Genomic DNA, 16,641 nt, shown 5'->3' with positions numbered 1-16,641 from the left:
TCTGTCCCTCCCCAGTGAATTTGTAGATTGCCACAAGGTCACCTCTCAGCCATCTCTTACGGAGGCTAAAGAGATCCAGGTTCCTCAATCTCTCCTTGTAGGGCCTTAGCTACAGGCCCGTAACCATCTGAGAAGCCCTCTTCTAAATCCTCTCAAGGTTATCCACATTCTTCTTGAAGTGCGGTGCCCAGAACTGGATGCAGTACTCCAGCTGCAGCTTTACCAATGTCGCATAAAGGGGAAGTATCACCTCCTTAGACCTGTTCATGATGCACCTATTAATGCATGGTCAAGTGTGGTTAGCTTGACCTATCACTTTGTCACACTGACGACTCATGTTCATCTTAGAGTCTACTATGACTCCGAGATCACTTTCTGTAACTGTTCTACTTAGAATGTCATCCCCCAATTTGTATGTATGTTGGTGATTCTTTCTCCCTAGGTGCAGCACTTTGCACTTGTCTTTGTTAAACTGCATCCTATTCTGTTCTGCCTACTTTTCCAACCTGTCCAAATCCACATGAATCCGTTCCCTACCCAACCGCATGTTTACTTTGCCCCATAATTTGGTGTCATCCTCAAATTTGGACAGAGTGCTCTCCATGCCCTCATCCGAGTCACTGATGAAGATATTGAAAAGCACTGGTCCAAGTACTGAAACTTGAGGGACCCCCACTGCCCACATCTTTCTAGGTTGATACAGACCCATCTACCACCATTCTCTGAGGGTGTCCCATAAGCCAGTTTGCTACCCACCTGACTGTGTAATCATCTATGTCACAGCCACTTAGTTTGTTTATAACAATGAGATGAGACACCATATCAAAGGCCTTTTTAAAATCCAAGTTGATGACATCTACCTTGACTCCTGCATCTAAGCATTTTGTGACCTGGTTGTAAAAAGAAACAAGGTTAGTCAGGCAGCATCTCCCTGCTATGAATCCATGCTTGTTGCCCTTCAGTATTATTTTTCCTGCTGGACTCCCACAGATGTGTTCCTTAATCATTTTTTCAAAGGTTTTCCCAAGGATAGAGGCGAGACTAATGGCCTATAGTTACCTGGATCCTCCTTCCTTTCCTTCTTGAAAATGGGGACCACACTGGCCCTTTTCCAGCTATCTGGGACCTGTCCTGAGCACCACAAGTGCTCAAACCTTCTTGCCAGTGGTTCTGCTATGACACTGGCTAATTCCCTCAGCACCCTTGGATGAAGATTGACTGGGCCTGCTGACTTAAACACATTCACTCCCTCCAAGTATCTCTTGACTAGGTCGACACTAACTGTTGGTGGACTGGCATCCCTCTTGTACCTGCCTATAGTCCAGTGGGGAGATATGTCTTTTATCCGTGTTCAGGAATACAGATGTGAAAAACTCATTGAAGAGCTCAGCTTTGTCACTCCTATCTGTCACCAATTGCCCTAGTCTGTCCTATAGGGGTCCTATGTTGCCATATGCCTTTTTTTTTGTGCTCCCTATATACCTGAAGAAGGACTTTTTGCTATCTTTAATTTTTTATGCCTGCCTGAGTTCCATTGCTGCTTTTGCATTTCTAACTGACTCCCTGCAAGTGCAAGCCAAGTAGGTATACCCATTCTTGGTGGCTACTCCCTTCTTCAACAGTCTGTATGCCTCTTTTTTCACTCTTAGGCTTTCCTGGATTTCCCTGTTCAGCCAAGAGGGTTTCTTGGCCTTTCTTCCCTACTTCATGTGCAATGAGATTCTTTCCTTCTGTGCCCAATGGATCGATCTCTTGAGGAATCACCACCCTTCCTGGACTGCCATCTCAACAATGCCAACAATACTCTTGTCCTTCAGTGCCTCTCTTAGTAATCTCCTGAGCTCGTTGAAGTTAGTCTTTCTGAAGTCTAGCACTTCTGCCCTGCTGGTTATCTTTCCCACCTTTTTCCAGATAATGAATTCCAACAATTGGTGGTCACTATCCCCTAGGTTACCCTGCATCTTCCATCATCCCCTATAGCAAACACCAAGTCCTCTAAGGCATTTCCCCTAGTGGGACTATATACTTCCTGCATTAGGTAAAGGTCCTGTATGGAGGTTAAGAGCCTACATAAATAATCAGATCTAGCTGATTGCTCCTCCCAGCAGATGTCAGGGTAGTTTAGGTCACCCGTGACAACCAAGCCCTTGAATGTACTGCCTCTGAGAGTTGCCTTGAGAATTCCATGTCTAGCTCATCCTGGTGCGGCGGTCTATAATAGACCCCCACTACCAAGTCCCTTTCCCCCTGACCCCCTTATATTCTGACCCACCGTACCTCACTTTGCCCCCCTTCTGATCCCATCTTGATTATGGAAGACGTGTATTGCTCCTTTACATAGAGAGCAATTTCCCCCCTCCCTTTTTCCCCACTCTGTCTCGCCTGTACAGCCTATAGCCCTCAATGCCTACTGCCCAATCATGGGTAGGGCCTCACCAGGGTTCAGTTAATCCAACTAGGTCAAAGTCTTTGTTTGCAAGCAGGGGTGTGAGTTCCTCCTGCTTGTTCCCCATGCTCCTAGTATTAGTATAGAGACACTTAAGCCCCCCAGTAGATGCTTTTTGTACCCATCTATCCTGATGCCTGTCAGTCCCCTTAGTACTTACGTGGACTATTCCAGTGCATGGGTCATGGTTCGTTGTTCCTAGGTTCTCTCTGTCTTCTGCATCCCTGTCCCCTGACGAACCTAGTTCAAAGCCCTGCATAGGAGATCAGCCAACCTGTAAGAGAACAGACTCTTATCTTTCAAAGGGAGATGAAGACCATTATGTCCCAGCCTGCCCCTTCTTGATTGTGGTCGAGGAAGCCAAAACCCACACAATGGCACTAACTCTGGAGTTGTAAGTTGACTTCTCTAATGCAGCTATCATGGTGCTGGCCATGACCGCTGACTGGGAGGTTCGATGAGAAGACCACCTGTGCCCCCCGATCTCCTAAGCCTGGCCCCCAGAGCCTTGTAGTCACTCATGATTTGGCCCAGACTACTCCTGGCTGCATCATTTATAGCCATATAAATGGGGTGAGGACCATGGGATGGTAGCTGGAGGGCTGGATTAGGTCAGGAATCCTTGCAGTGAAGTTGCGAATCTGGGCTCTGGGCAGGCAGCATACCTCCCGTACCATGTGATCTGGGCAGCAGACGACTCCCTCTGTTCCTCTCAGGAGGGAGTTGCCCACCACAGTGACTTGGCATTTCTTCCTCCGGCTGTCCGGTTGTCCCTCAGTCTGGTGGTTGTGGACGTGGCTTCCTCTGCTGCACTCTCCTCCAGTGATACCATGGCCTCATACCTGTTCCCCAGCTGTACTGGAGAAGTTGTCCCAGCTGTGTGATGTCTGGCTCTGGAGGTGACTGTCTTACATACATCTGCATTAGGTCCTCCGCTGTGTTGTCTTCCCACTAGGTGTGTGATCCTGCAGAGAATGAAAGTACCCATCAATCTCATGATCAGCAGCCCTGATCCACCGCTGCCTGCTAACCTCTGACTGGAGTTCCCTCACTTGCCTCTCCAGGGCCTCAAGCTGGGCACACATGGAACAGGTGAGGGGACTCCTGTTCCCCCCCCTCCAGCTCCCAGGCCTCAGGGCTCCATCTGGGTAGCGGCTTCAGAGGAGCCCCGGGTGGGAGGCATCACTGGGGGAGGGTCCCTAGCTGTGCACCATGTACTTACCATGGTTGAAGACTCCTCCTCTTCCACTCTCCTGAAGTCTCCATCCGGGGCCACCGATGCCTAGAGTTCAGGCCCCTCTGTGTGCCCCCCTGCATGAACTCTGAACAATCTCCGGCGCACCCCAGAAGAGTGCGCCTGTTTGCGTGGTCTGTTCATGCATATCCCTCCTGGTGGTGCTACATGGGGCCTGGAGGGTGCGAAAACCCTTCCCGATCTCCAACAGCTGGCCTCGCGCTTTGCCCCTCCCCCTCACTCACCTCATTTACCTATGTGTTGAATCCTTGTCTGCCGGAGACAGGCCACTCTGGTGTGGCGCAGTTGCGGGGAAGCTGAGGGCGCACACGGGCTGCCGCACATGTATGTCTGTTTTGGCATCCAGCCCTGACCAGTAGCTTCAGAGTGTCTGTGTTGTCTTCAGTGGCATTACCCCAAGTTACACCACTGCAGTTGAGTTTGGATCTTGCTCCTGGTTTTTTGGAACACCAAATTGTCAGTGATGCTTTACCATTGGTAGAATTATAATTAGGATTGCAAGTTATTGGTGGAGTGCAGGCCAAATTTTAGAATTAATATCTGCAGTACTCTTTTGCCCCCTGAAGAGTATTCTGTCTTGTCACTTTTCCATTTCACTGTGGCCTGTGCCAGGTGACCATTTGGATAGTATAATCCTTTCTGGAAAGTTTCTTATGGGCAATATGCAGTCTCTGCACTTCTGAATTATACTTGTGGTTCCCAGGATGCTTTATCCAAACCTACTTAGTCTTACTGGCATGTTGAGAACAAGGCAGTCCCAGAAGCTTTGGGTGTCCTTGTTCTATATTTTTGATTGTAAACATTTTTGGGTAGGGAGTGCCTTTTTGTTATTTATTTGTAGAGAATTCCTAGGCATTACCATAATGCGAATAATGTAGCAATACTTAGGATATGTTAAGGAAGGATCTTCTATATGCCAGAATACAGAAAGTACTTCAAATGGATAACGTATCGTTAAAAAGCATATTTTATTTATTGTATTAAAAATAAGAAAATACATTATAGGTAGTCTGGTGACTAGGAAAGAATGCATGGAATCCAAACTATAAAAACAAATGTGTAGTTGGTTGTTGACTGTGAAAGAGGTGTACAAGTTCCATCATAAATGACAGCACAGGGGTATTCATCTGTCAAGAGAGAAAGTCCCAGAAGGGATTGCACCAGCACAATTTCTCCTTGTGTTCCCTTTGTATATCTCTTGCAATTATATGCTGCTCTTGGTTCACAGCAGTTCACAGTGTATAATGTACTCCACTTCTGGGCATATGGGATAGGTTTGCATTTTGCTTAATTGCATGATGCTACACTGGTCTCAATCTTTTACCTGTGGCCTACAGACTTCAGTTATCTGTCTTACTGGTTAAGTGCATAAACTGCTTAAGTGCATAGACTCTCTGCAGCCTGACTGTCTACTTTTAAAAAATGGTTGGATTCTGTTTAAATGCATGATTGCTGAACCTGACTAGGAGTTGTTAGCTTCAAGGCTGTTATTACAGGCAGAAGGCTTTCCATAAAATAAATTAAGGAGCCTTAATGAGGTTGTAAATAGCTTAGCGTAGGCTGCTCTTATAGTTAATGAGCATTGTTTAGGAAGAATTCTTGTAACTGCTAAGTCTGGGCAAGGGCATTGCCTTTTGCAGTCCCAAAACTAAACAATAAACAGAGTTCATTGTATAATGACTACAGTATTCCTCTTAGCTTTACATGTAAAGCTTATATAAAACACAGATTTTCATCCAGTTTTCATCCAGTAGAGGGCAATGGCACACATACATATGAACATGTTTATTACAGTATGTAAGAAAAAATCTTTGATTATGCAAGGAATTCATTTATGCTGCCGTCCTCCACTCTAGACTTATCACGTAAAATGTATATTTTTGGGTTCATTTATGGGCTCATTAGGGCTGTCTGATTTCTGTGTGGTGGGGGTGGGGGAGCACATCTGTGGGCTGTGCACAGTGTGGGCAGCACAGTACAGGGATGGTCCTCTATGGCTCTCTTGCATTGCACAGGCAGCCCCTACTTCTGCCACATGCACAGCCTGGTTCCTTTTCCAGATGCATGCACATTGTGGGAAGCCCAATCTCCTCCCTCCGCTGTAGGGGCAGTGTGGACAGGATAGACCTCTCCGTGGCCCCCCTCCCACCACATCATCTTACCCTCAAAGGCAGATGCAGGAACAGAAGCTGGAGCAGAGATGGGGAGCCTGTAGACCCCAGCAACCATAGCAGCAGAAGCAATAGGATGGGTGGTGGCTGAGTACCTCATGACCTGCCAGTTTGACAACTCTGATTTAATAAAACATGAAATCTGACTATGCAGCATCTTTGGTAAAAGATAGCTTTTAGAACAACTTTAACTCGGAATGAAGATACTCTCAATGCATATTTTGGGTGTTACAATCAAATATGAAAATCAAGATCGAACAGACACTATGGCTACATACAGATATTCAGTTCCTCATGAGAGAAACAATGGTGTACAAAAATAGTTGCTCCAAGAGAAAAATAACCTAGGAATAATCAGAGTTAAATAACTTAGGAATAAGCAGTTTCTCCTGGGAAAGCAAATGTTTATATACTTCTCTTCTGAGAGAAGCCACAGCATAGTACTCCAGCATGCTAGGGTGCTTTGTACCCCTCCCCCTGTGGGGAGACAGTGTTTCACTCACTGGACTCTGCTCCCCCTGAGCATGGAGCAGAACATACCTGCCTCACCATCTCTATGTTGTGCTTCAAGGAGACAAAGGCTGATTCTGACCAGTCTGGGTTAGCCAACCAGGGCTGCCCTATACACGGCAGCCATCTGTCTCTGGGCAGACTGAAGGAGTCTGCAGAGCATGCTGAGTTCTGCTGGCTACTCAGCATCAGCACTGCAAGCTCTCTGCTCTTCAGGGGTTTAGTATTCAAATATCTGTTCAGACATCTCCAGGTAAGTTTTTCTACCAGGAGAACAAAACTAGGAGAATTCTCTTGGATTATTTGAACATGTGTACACAGCCTGTGATTACTCCTGTAACCCAGAGCAGCACTGTGTCTAGCAAAGGGCAGGTTGTTTTTCCTTGTTAACAGCAGGATTATTGGGAAGACCTCAAGAGATTCTTCTAATTCAGCCCCCTGGGCAGATACAGGATTTCACTGTTCATAAATGATATCAGGTGGATGCTTATCCAGCCACTTCTTCAGTAGAGATTTTAAAGGAGGTTCTACAACTTCCATGAGCAGCTTGTTTCATTGTCCTATGGTTCATGTAACTAAGAAGCTTTTTCCCCCCCAAGATTTAATCTAAATCTGCTTTGCCGCAGTTTAAACCTATTGCTTCATGCCTTGCCCTCTGTGGCAAAGCGAACATTTTCTCTCTCTGCTTAATGGCAGCTTTTCACATTTTAAAAGTTTCTATCATGTGTCCCTTATCTCCTTTTTCTTCAAACAAAATGCACCAAGTTTGTTCAACCTTTCCTCAGATTCTAGTATATTTAAGTATTCTTTTTTTTTCTTTTTCAGCTAAAAGATTGCTGCCAGGCAACACTCTTGTTGCCTTGGTAATTATGTGATAGTTGGCTACCACTTAAGAAATATCTACAGTTGTACCCCATCACCATTAGCATACCTCATTCTATTTTGAACTTAATTGAAAACTGAAGCTAGGAAACTTGGTAATTATTTATCCCTACAATATTTAATATTCTGATTTCATGGTTGTCTGACTGTAGTGTTTAGGAGCCAAATTTTTCCCAGGCTGTATTTACAGTTCCACAACAATAATTCCGTAGCATAGAATATAAAGTGAAGGGAATATTAAGTTCAAATATTCACCATTTAAAAATGTATCCAATTAAAATGTAGGACACCATTGAGTAGTTATTTTTAGTGCTGTTAGTAATTGTGTTGTAAGCTCTTTCTTGTCTTTGGCTTTGAACAAGCTATTCAATCTGAAAAAAATAGCCTTGAATTAGAAAGCCTTAACAGCAGTGGTCTGCAACAATAGGAAGAATAGCTCTCCAATAAAGGCATTTTGTGTTTAGGATTATAGTACCTTATTAAATACCAGGCAGTGCAATTATTTTGCTGGCTATAAAGATGAGAAAGATGTTTGCATTTGCTGTTTCACAGTTCTGTAACAAAAATGAAGCACACAGGGCCAAATTCTCATTTGGTAACATCCATATATCCATATGATGGCAAAGTAGTTCTTTGAAATCAGGTGAGTTAGTCCATATTTACCACTGTGTAACTTAGAGTAGAATCTAGTTCATAATGTTTCCCATAATTTTCTGTATAGGATAAAAAAAGGATGCTAATAATGTTTGTTTTTTCTTTTCTTACATTAGATAGTATAACGGAAGTCTTCACTAACATCTATGTGACCAGTTTTGGACCTGTTTCAGACACAGACATGGTGAGTCTCTGTACAAACTAATCTTTTGTTTGCCTAATATAGAAAATCTGAGGAGACATGATATAGATATACTGCTCTCACTTACAGAAGAGCATGATATGGGTATCTCCAATGAAATCAACAGAATCTTAACATTATAAAATAGATGCAAGTGAAAGTAGAATCTCAAAGAATGTAAAAGCTTAAAGGATTGTTATGTTTAGTGATTGTTCTCTCAGCACATGTGGATTTGAAATGGTCTGGAAAACCAAGACAAGGAAAGCCTACCTGGAAGATTTCCCAAAGTTTTATAAATATTTTGGTCAAAGTCTTTGTTCATAGCCACTCTTTAAAAAGAGGATCTTATATCTCCTGTCTCTGAATGGTAATGGAGATGTCAGGGAGTTTGGGGCAGAATGCTGAGGATACAGGTGTAATGGGTGTGGCCTTGGCCATTCAGTAGGTCCAGATGATGCATGGAGTCTGGGAGCAACCTCTTTAGCTAGGTCTGTAAGGATGGGAGGTGTTCAAGTACCACCTCACAAGGGATGTAAATATTTAAAAATATTTAACCTCAAATTATATTGGTTAGATGTTTAACTGATAACACAACAGCTGCTGCTGGGAGCTGCTCCTGGGTCTTTGACTGGGAGAAGCAGGGAGGAAGCAAGCCCATCCACACAACATAGCCCATGTGAAGCCCTGCCCTGGGAGGGAAGGAGCACCTGTGAAAGAGCAGCTAATTGCTTAATTGATGAGTGATTAGTCTGCTGGCTGTTTTCCCCTTAGGCTATGGGTACTGTGCGGGCCGGGAGCGATCCGGGGCCCTTTTTTCGTGCCGCGGGCTGTGGCCAGCAGCCCGGACACGCTGGGTCAGAGAAAGCAGGCGACATGCTAGAATTAGGCACGGACGCTTAGTAGTTGATTCAAGATTGTTTACTTACACCGTAGATGGTCGCGGTGTAGGCTGGACAGTTTCCCACGTAAAGCTCCGCTTAAATCCCTATGTTAAGGACTCAGACAAAACTCTGACTCACACAGAGTTGTCGAGGCTCCATGGAACTTTTTGCGCACAGGGAAGAGGGATACGTCGAGGATTGCGCTCGGCGACGGGGAGAGGCGAGAGGCTGATCAGACCCCGATGCCTTCTTGATATTCACGCTGGGTCCAATAGGCTCCGCAGCGCTTAGAGATCTTCATGAGACGTGAAGTTTCCTCCTCCTGATGTTCGTGGAGTCCTCCAACTTGGGCGGAAACCACTCAAGCCTCTTATATGGCTAGCAAGCCAATCGCTATCCACCACGTGGGAATAATTTAGAACTGGCCAATAGTGGGGCACAAATTTGAATACAAATGGCAGGAACTCCTTGCAACGTGCATTTCTATGCTGCAAAGAAGAAATGCACCCTGCAAAGAAAGCTTCAAACAGCGGGAAAATAATTCAGCGGTGCCAAAGCGCACACAAACAAAAATCACACCCTTGGGTTGTGACATCCCCCTTTGCTGAAGGCATGGCTGAATTATGCTACACGCTCGTCATTCGAGGAGTGAGGATTTTTATCACGAGTCGCTAACACACACAACAAACACAAACAAACACAAAATTTACCAACACAAATACACATAATCAGATTTATAACAAAAAACTACACGATCAGGGCTTCAGTGGGCGTTATGGCGAAGTTGCGTGTCAAGCCCTCACTTTTCGATGATGTTATCCTTCTCGGGGCTTCTCTTCGCCACGCACTCTGAACTTCGGATCTGTAAACAAAACTCTCAAAAAAAAATAGATTAACGTATCTCAACATATTTAAAAAATTTCCATGGAACTATACTAGTGTTTGCTATTCTAAACTACCCTCTCTTGCACACTTAACTAGATGAAATCGTCGAGGAGCCGTCATCTAACTCTTCTAGGTAACGGAAACCTAATTCATAGGCCAGTTGCCGTTGGCCTGCGTCCCCTAAAATCCGAAGTTGCTGCTTATTGAGTCCAGAATGCTGTAGGAGAAATCCAAACACGTATCGCTCTTCTGGTGTTCTCTGTGGCAATGATGGAAGATCGGATTCGCGATGTTTTATGCCTTGAATTCCGGTCGGGTGTCAACGGTCCCGATCACCGGATAATCTTGGCTCCATCAGGATACGCAGTCGTGACAGCTGACGAAGGAGGTTATTCACGGGTTGGTTCACCATTGGGTTGAGCAGAATTCTGAGGACGACAATGTTCTTTCATCCATAAACCTCAAGACAACTATCTATGCTGTGAACAGTCACTGGAATGGTTCCAGGGTCTCGTAGATGACGGTGAGGCCACAGTCTTATTCGCTGGAGTGATGTCAGTCCCAGTGCACATGCTGTAGGGTTCCAGGCGCAGTACGAGAATCTGATGATTGCTAGCATGAGATGTTCTGCGCCAGTATATTCTGGCCGTCTGTCATGCCATATGTGGGCTTTTTGACCGATTAGTCCTGCAACAAGCTCTGGCAGTAGAATAGGCCAGTGAACGTTAACCGCTATCATGTCGATGTCAGTGACATGTCCTCTACTCCACGAAGCTTGTCTGACCAAGAAGCTTGCTTCTTCCTGGTTCTGCAGATCGGATCCAAGTTCCACGACCAAACGTCCCAACCATACAGCTAGAGTTTCTTCAGGTTGGATTTTTGATTCTCTGCATAAATCCTGTAGTTCAGTTCTGGTGCGAGCATAGTAGGCAGTAGCAACTCGGTTAGTTGTTGTTGTAGGCTGAACTGCTGCTGTGGGAGTTACTGCTGTTGTTACTGCTTCAGGCAGGAGGGGCGGATGCACTCCTTCGCTTGATTCTCCCTTCTGTCGGCAAGAAGGCGTGGTCATCGGAAGCGACGCTGCGTCGGTGGGCGGGGTCGCCAGAGACAACGCTGCGTCGATGGGCGGAGTTGCTGACCGAACTCTCGCGGGTTCCTCTGAAGCTCCAGCCTTCTTTTCCGGTTCTTCCACGCGGTCTCCCTCTTGCTTGGTGCCATCTTGGACTGGCATTTCAGGATCCGTTTTCTCAGCCGCTTCTTTGACCGCCTGAACAGCCATACACAACTGGGCCTTTAAAGTTAAATTCTTGTTCATTAAATCAGTTATCATACGGAAAGTTGCAGTTAACACTCCCCCCTTGTCGCACTGTGGGGCCACCCTCTCATCCGTGGTGCGTTCCTCCGTCTCCAGATCTTCGCGGAGCTCGGATGGAAGCTCGTGCCCCCTTAATCTAGATGCCACCATAAAAGGGGAGAACCGGCCGATGGGCACCGGTTCTTCACTCTCCCGAGCATATCTTAGGCAACGGGCACACTCCTGGGTGAGGGTCGGGTTCACTGCGCCCGCCAGGTTGACTGGCGAGGGACACAGTATTGAGGGGCCTGAACAGGACCCACTCGTTGCTCATCATACACCCGAATGCCGCGGGGTGCAAATACACTTCCCTCTCTTTCGGGGCTCCGTCTTCGGAAGCTCCCTCTTCTCCCTTCAGCAAAAGGTGTCTGCTGATACATCTCTCACCTGTTCCGCCAGCCTGGTGGTAAGCGATATGTGCCTCCAGTTCCATAAAACGTTTCACTTGGCGTTTTTCACCGCGCCAAGGGCAGTTCTTAACTAATTCTAGCTCCAGCGTGCTTTCTCCTGATCCCATCCTCATCGCCATGTGCAGGCCGGGAGCGATCCGGGGCCCTTTTTTTGTGCCGCAGGCTGTGGCCAGCAGCCCGGACACGCTGGGTTGGAGAAAGCAGGCAACACGCTAGAATTAGGCATGGAAGCTTAGTGGTTGATTCAAGATTGTTTACTTACACCGTAGATGGTCGCGGTATAGGCTGGACAGTTTCCCAGGTAAAGCTCCGCTTAAATCCCTATGTTAAGGACTCAGACAAAACTCTGACTCACACAGAGTTGTCGAGGCTCCATGGAACTTTTTGCATGCAGGGAAGAGGGATACGTTGAGGATTGCGCTCGGCGATGGGGAGAGGCTAGAGGCTGATCAGACCCCTGATGCCTTCTTGATATTCACGCTGGGTCCAATAGGCTCCACAGCGCTTAGAGATCTTCACGAGATGTGAAGTCTCCTCCTCCTGATGTTTGTGGAGTCCTCCAACTTGGGCAGATACCACTCAAGCCTCTTATATGGCTAGCAAGCCAATCGCTATCCACCACGTGGGTATAATTTAGAACTGGCCAATAGTGGGGCACAAATTTGAATACAAATGGCGGGAACTCCTTGCAACGTGCATTTCTATGCTGCAAAGAAGAAATGCACCCTGCAAAGAAAGCTTCAAACAGCGGGAAAATAATTCAGCGGTGCCAAAGCGCACACAAACAAAAATCACACCCTTGGGTTGTGACAGGTACTAGTCCAACCCCCACCCCACTTCCCTCCCTCCCTCTTCTTGCCTGTCCTGCTGCCTTCTGATTCCTGCTGGATCATCATCTGACTTCCCTCCCTCCTTTCTTGCCAGACTGCACCTGCTTGGAGGTAAAAGATAACTGGGGAAAGACAACCAGTTATCACTGCAGTTATCTGTTAAATGATTAATCATTTAACCTTTCTTATCCCTACATCTCAGAATGACTAATTGTGGAAAAATAACTGAAAAGATTAGTTCATTTAAATTTCCAGGAGGGAATATTCAATGAGCACAACCCTGCAAATAACATATGCACATGTTTTTAGTTTACTAGCTTCCTTCAGGCTGTTGGGAGTAATCATGGCAGGAACAACTGATCTGAAGGTGTTTAAAAGAAACAACACCATTGACCTAGAACATAGCTTTTAGAAATAACAGTGGGTAATGCTTGGGTACCTGCCTTAAATCATTACATGAGATGAACAAAGAGGGCTTTCCCATATGGGATGAGCTGCAAGTCTGTCACTAAACTTTGTGGAATTTGCAGGAAGCAAGGACTAACTGTATAAAAGACTTGGGATCTCCACTCTGGCAGCACAAGGGCATGTGGTAGAGCTTTTCCTGGCGTCCCTCAACCTAAAGAGTAGGGAAGGAGTAGTCTCTGTTTTGAAGGAGAGCCCTTGCTCGGATAAATGCTGATGAACAGGTAAAGGGGTGCTGAAAATCCTATCCCTTGTCCTTCTTCCTCACCTTTCATGGATCCTAAAATCATAGGCCATGGGAGAGGGAGGGAAGAAGAGCACTGGCTCCCTGATAGCCCATCCAGAGGTAAGCCTGACTTGGAAAGTTCACCCTCCTCCCTCCCAATCAGCTGATTTGCAGGGGGCATTCTCCTGTAGCGGGAACCTTTCCAGAGCCCCAGAAAAGTTGACATCAGGGAGAATGGCTCCTAGTCTACCACTTTTCTCCAGGTTTACCCAGAGGAGTGCAGACGTGAGGGGGGCATTTCCCTCATGGTAGCAATGCTTCCAGGAGCATTGCCAGTAGCATTGCCACTGCAAGAGAATGGCCTCCTACCCTCTGCAATCCTCTGGTTCAACCCAAAGGATATCAGAGGACAGGAGGAAACTGAATCAACTCCCAGGGCTCTGGCATTGTTGCCTTCATAGGAGAACAGTACTCTGCCCCCTGCAGTCCTCCTGTTTGACCCAGAGATATCTCCCCATGGGTTCCAGTTCCAGGAGCCTTCCTGCTGTGGGAACATGCCCCCGGCCCCCGCAGGGTCGCTATAATCCCATGTTGGGAACTGGGAGGGTGGATGGAGGGTGCATTCTCCTGGGGCTGGAACCCTCTGCAGGGTGTTTGTGGCAGCTCCTGTTCTTCAGCAGCTTCCAACTGCCTATTGACAGCCTGCCCCATTCCCAGGCAGCAAGAGGGCAGATTGTCAATCACTGGACACCCCTAAGGACTAAGGTGGCCTAAAGAGTAGCTCTCTAGTGCCTCTGGCTGGAGAGCTTGTCTGTGTAGCTCTCCAGCCAGGGGATTGAAATGTATGTATCCTCCAACTCTTGGGCTATTTTTCTAGTGGTAGGAATTGCACAGACATTCTTACCACTAGAAGTGAACACCTGTCCAGGGCCACAAAGAGCAATCTTTAAGTCCTGTAAAAGTCCCAACTAGCTTCCTTTTCTGGACTCTTGCTTGCCATGAATTTTTGTGGGCTGATCAGTGCTACATGTAAGGCCCCATCTACACATTACACTTTAAGATGTGATTAACCAGTTAATCGTGTCTTAATTTGTCACCTGGCCACACATTCAGTCAATTAATGGTGTGATAAAAGGAGGTATAAGCCACAAAGTTATTCCACAAAATACGTGTAATAACTTTGTGACTTCTTCATGTCATGCCATTAATTGAACATGTGGCAAGGGGTCCCTGTGGCTGGGAGCCTTGTCTGCTGTTTGAGGCTTGAAGCCATAGACCTATGTGCACCCCCAAACCTGGGAGGTTGCAGCTGACACAAGCTCCCAGCTGCAGGAGCACGTGCCCCCATAATTGGGAACTCTATCAGTTGACAAGGCTCCCAGTTGTGGGAGCATCCCAGGCATACCTGGGACTGGGAGTCCCCAGTTGATATGGGCTTGTGGGGGCACTCCAAGCATTCCTGCATCTGGTAGTATACAGCCAACATGGGCTTCCATCCACAGGGGTGCTCCAGGTGGAAGCCTGCATCTGCTGTTGACTCTCAGCCTCAGGACCATTTGCAGCCCTTGCAAACACTCCTGTGGCCTGGAGCCCACATGAGCTGTGGCTAGACTTCCTACAGCTGTGGCTAGACTCCTTGCAGCAGGGAGCCTGCATCAGCTGAGCTGGCTTCTTGCCAGGAGCATGATCCTGGGCTCCCCCTGCACCAGCAGTTAGATGTGAGGGGATCTGATTTGTAATCCCATTACCATTCCTCCTTCCAGGCATATGTGGCATGGCAGGAAACACTATTGTATGGATTGAGCATCAGATTGCATTGCGCTTTTACATGCACATCTAGAGGGACCTTAACTGACAGCTCTAGCAGATAAAAGGATGATAAGTCTGGGCAAGATGCCAGAACTCCTGAGAAATAGAATCTGAGAAATACATAATGCAAGGTTTAGGGGAAATGGTTTGATTTCACTGACCTGTGTAATTTTGGGACCATTTCTGAAGAAATATTGTCATCATTGCAAACTTTAACACTGAAATAATTAAAAACCTTACAATTCAAATTTTTGATGTGAGAAATAATCTGTTTTACTTGAAAACAAATAATTTGATATTATGCATAATTCAAGAAAAAGGAACATTTTGGAATTACAGAAGAGGTTAGAATAGAACTGAGACTATTTTTGTGAGGTTTCAACTTGGAAATAGATCTTCAGGACTTACTGATAATGATTGGATGGAGTGTTCTGCCACCAGAGATAGGGAGTTGCGGGGAATGTAAGGAGTCTTACCATGTTCTACTGGTGTGAGACTGAGCTTCATCCCAGGCTCATAAGAAGGGCTGCTTCCAGTTGGCCCATTTGTAAATCATAGAATATTATTAGACTATACCTTGGTTGCTCAGGGTTGCAGGGGGTTGATTAGGAAGGCCAAGGCGGAGATAGAACGGTGACTACCTACCTGGATCAAGGACAACAAGAAATCCTTTTTTAAATACATAGGGGGCAAAAAGAATGTACCGGGTAACATGGGGCCCCAGCAAGACACGCTAGGAAATCTGGTTGTCACACCAGATGACAAAGCTAACCTATTTAACAATTTCTTTGCCTCCATTTTCCTGAGCAGGGACTGGACCAGCCCGCCCCCCGGAATCCTCTCAGGCCCCAGGGGAGGCACACCCAGGCCTAGGGTCAGTGAGGATCTAGTCAGGGAACTTCTGGAGGGGCTGGACGTATTTAAATCAGCTGGTCCTGACGATCTCCACCCCAGAGTGGTGGGGGAATTAGCAGAGGTCATTGAGGGACCCCTGGCACAGCTTTATGAGCACTCGTGGTGCTCATATTTCTTTATGAGCTCTGGTGTGGTGCCAGAGGACTGGAAAAGGGCCAATGTGGTCCCCATTTTCACAAAAGGGAGAAAGGAGGGCCCAGGAAACTGTAGGCCAGTTAGTCTTACCTCGATCCTGGGTAAGCTTTTCGAGAGAATTATCCTGGCGCATGTCCACGTGGGGCAAGCAGGGGAGGTTATGCTCAGGGGCAACCAACATGGGTTCATTAGAGACAGGTCCTGTCAGACCAACCTGGTGGCCTTCTACGACCAGGTCACAAAATCCTTAGATGCAGGGGTAGCAGTGGACGTAGTCTTTCTGGACTTTAGGAAGGCCTTCAACACTGTCTCTCACCCCATTCTCATTAAAAAACTAGGGGACTGTGGTGTCGACACCTACGCAGTCAAATGGGTCGCTAACTGGCTAGAGGGCCGCATGCAGAAAGTGGTGGTGGATGGGTCATTTTCGACCTGGAGGGATGTGGGCAGTGGGGTCCCCCAGGGTTCGGTCCTCAGACCCGCGCTGTTCAACATCTTCATCAGTGATTTGGACGAGGGGGTAAAAAGCACCCTGTCCAAATTTGCTGACAACACTAAGATGTGGGGGGATGTGGGCATGCTGCAAGGGAGGAATAGACTGCAATCAGACCTAGGCAGCTTACAGGGGTGGG

The 16,641-nt window shown here is 46.7% G+C and overlaps 1 protein-coding gene across 1 annotated transcript in view; it reads left to right on the top strand.

Annotated features, from left to right (window-relative positions):
- GABRA2 (gamma-aminobutyric acid type A receptor subunit alpha2) overlaps nt 1-16,641 on the top strand; it is a 138,145-nt gene that overhangs the window by 45,330 nt on the left and 76,174 nt on the right. Inside the window, exon 4 of the mRNA XM_014594996.3 lies at nt 8,035-8,102. Coding sequence (XP_014450482.1) covers nt 8,035-8,102 — 68 coding nt within the window. The remainder of the gene's footprint in view (nt 1-8,034; nt 8,103-16,641) is intronic.

This window comes from Alligator mississippiensis, chromosome 2 (genome assembly GCF_030867095.1).
Source record: "Alligator mississippiensis isolate rAllMis1 chromosome 2, rAllMis1, whole genome shotgun sequence".
Classification (NCBI taxonomy): Eukaryota; Metazoa; Chordata; order Crocodylia; family Alligatoridae; genus Alligator; species Alligator mississippiensis.
This window is presented reverse-complemented; position numbering and strand designations above follow the sequence as displayed.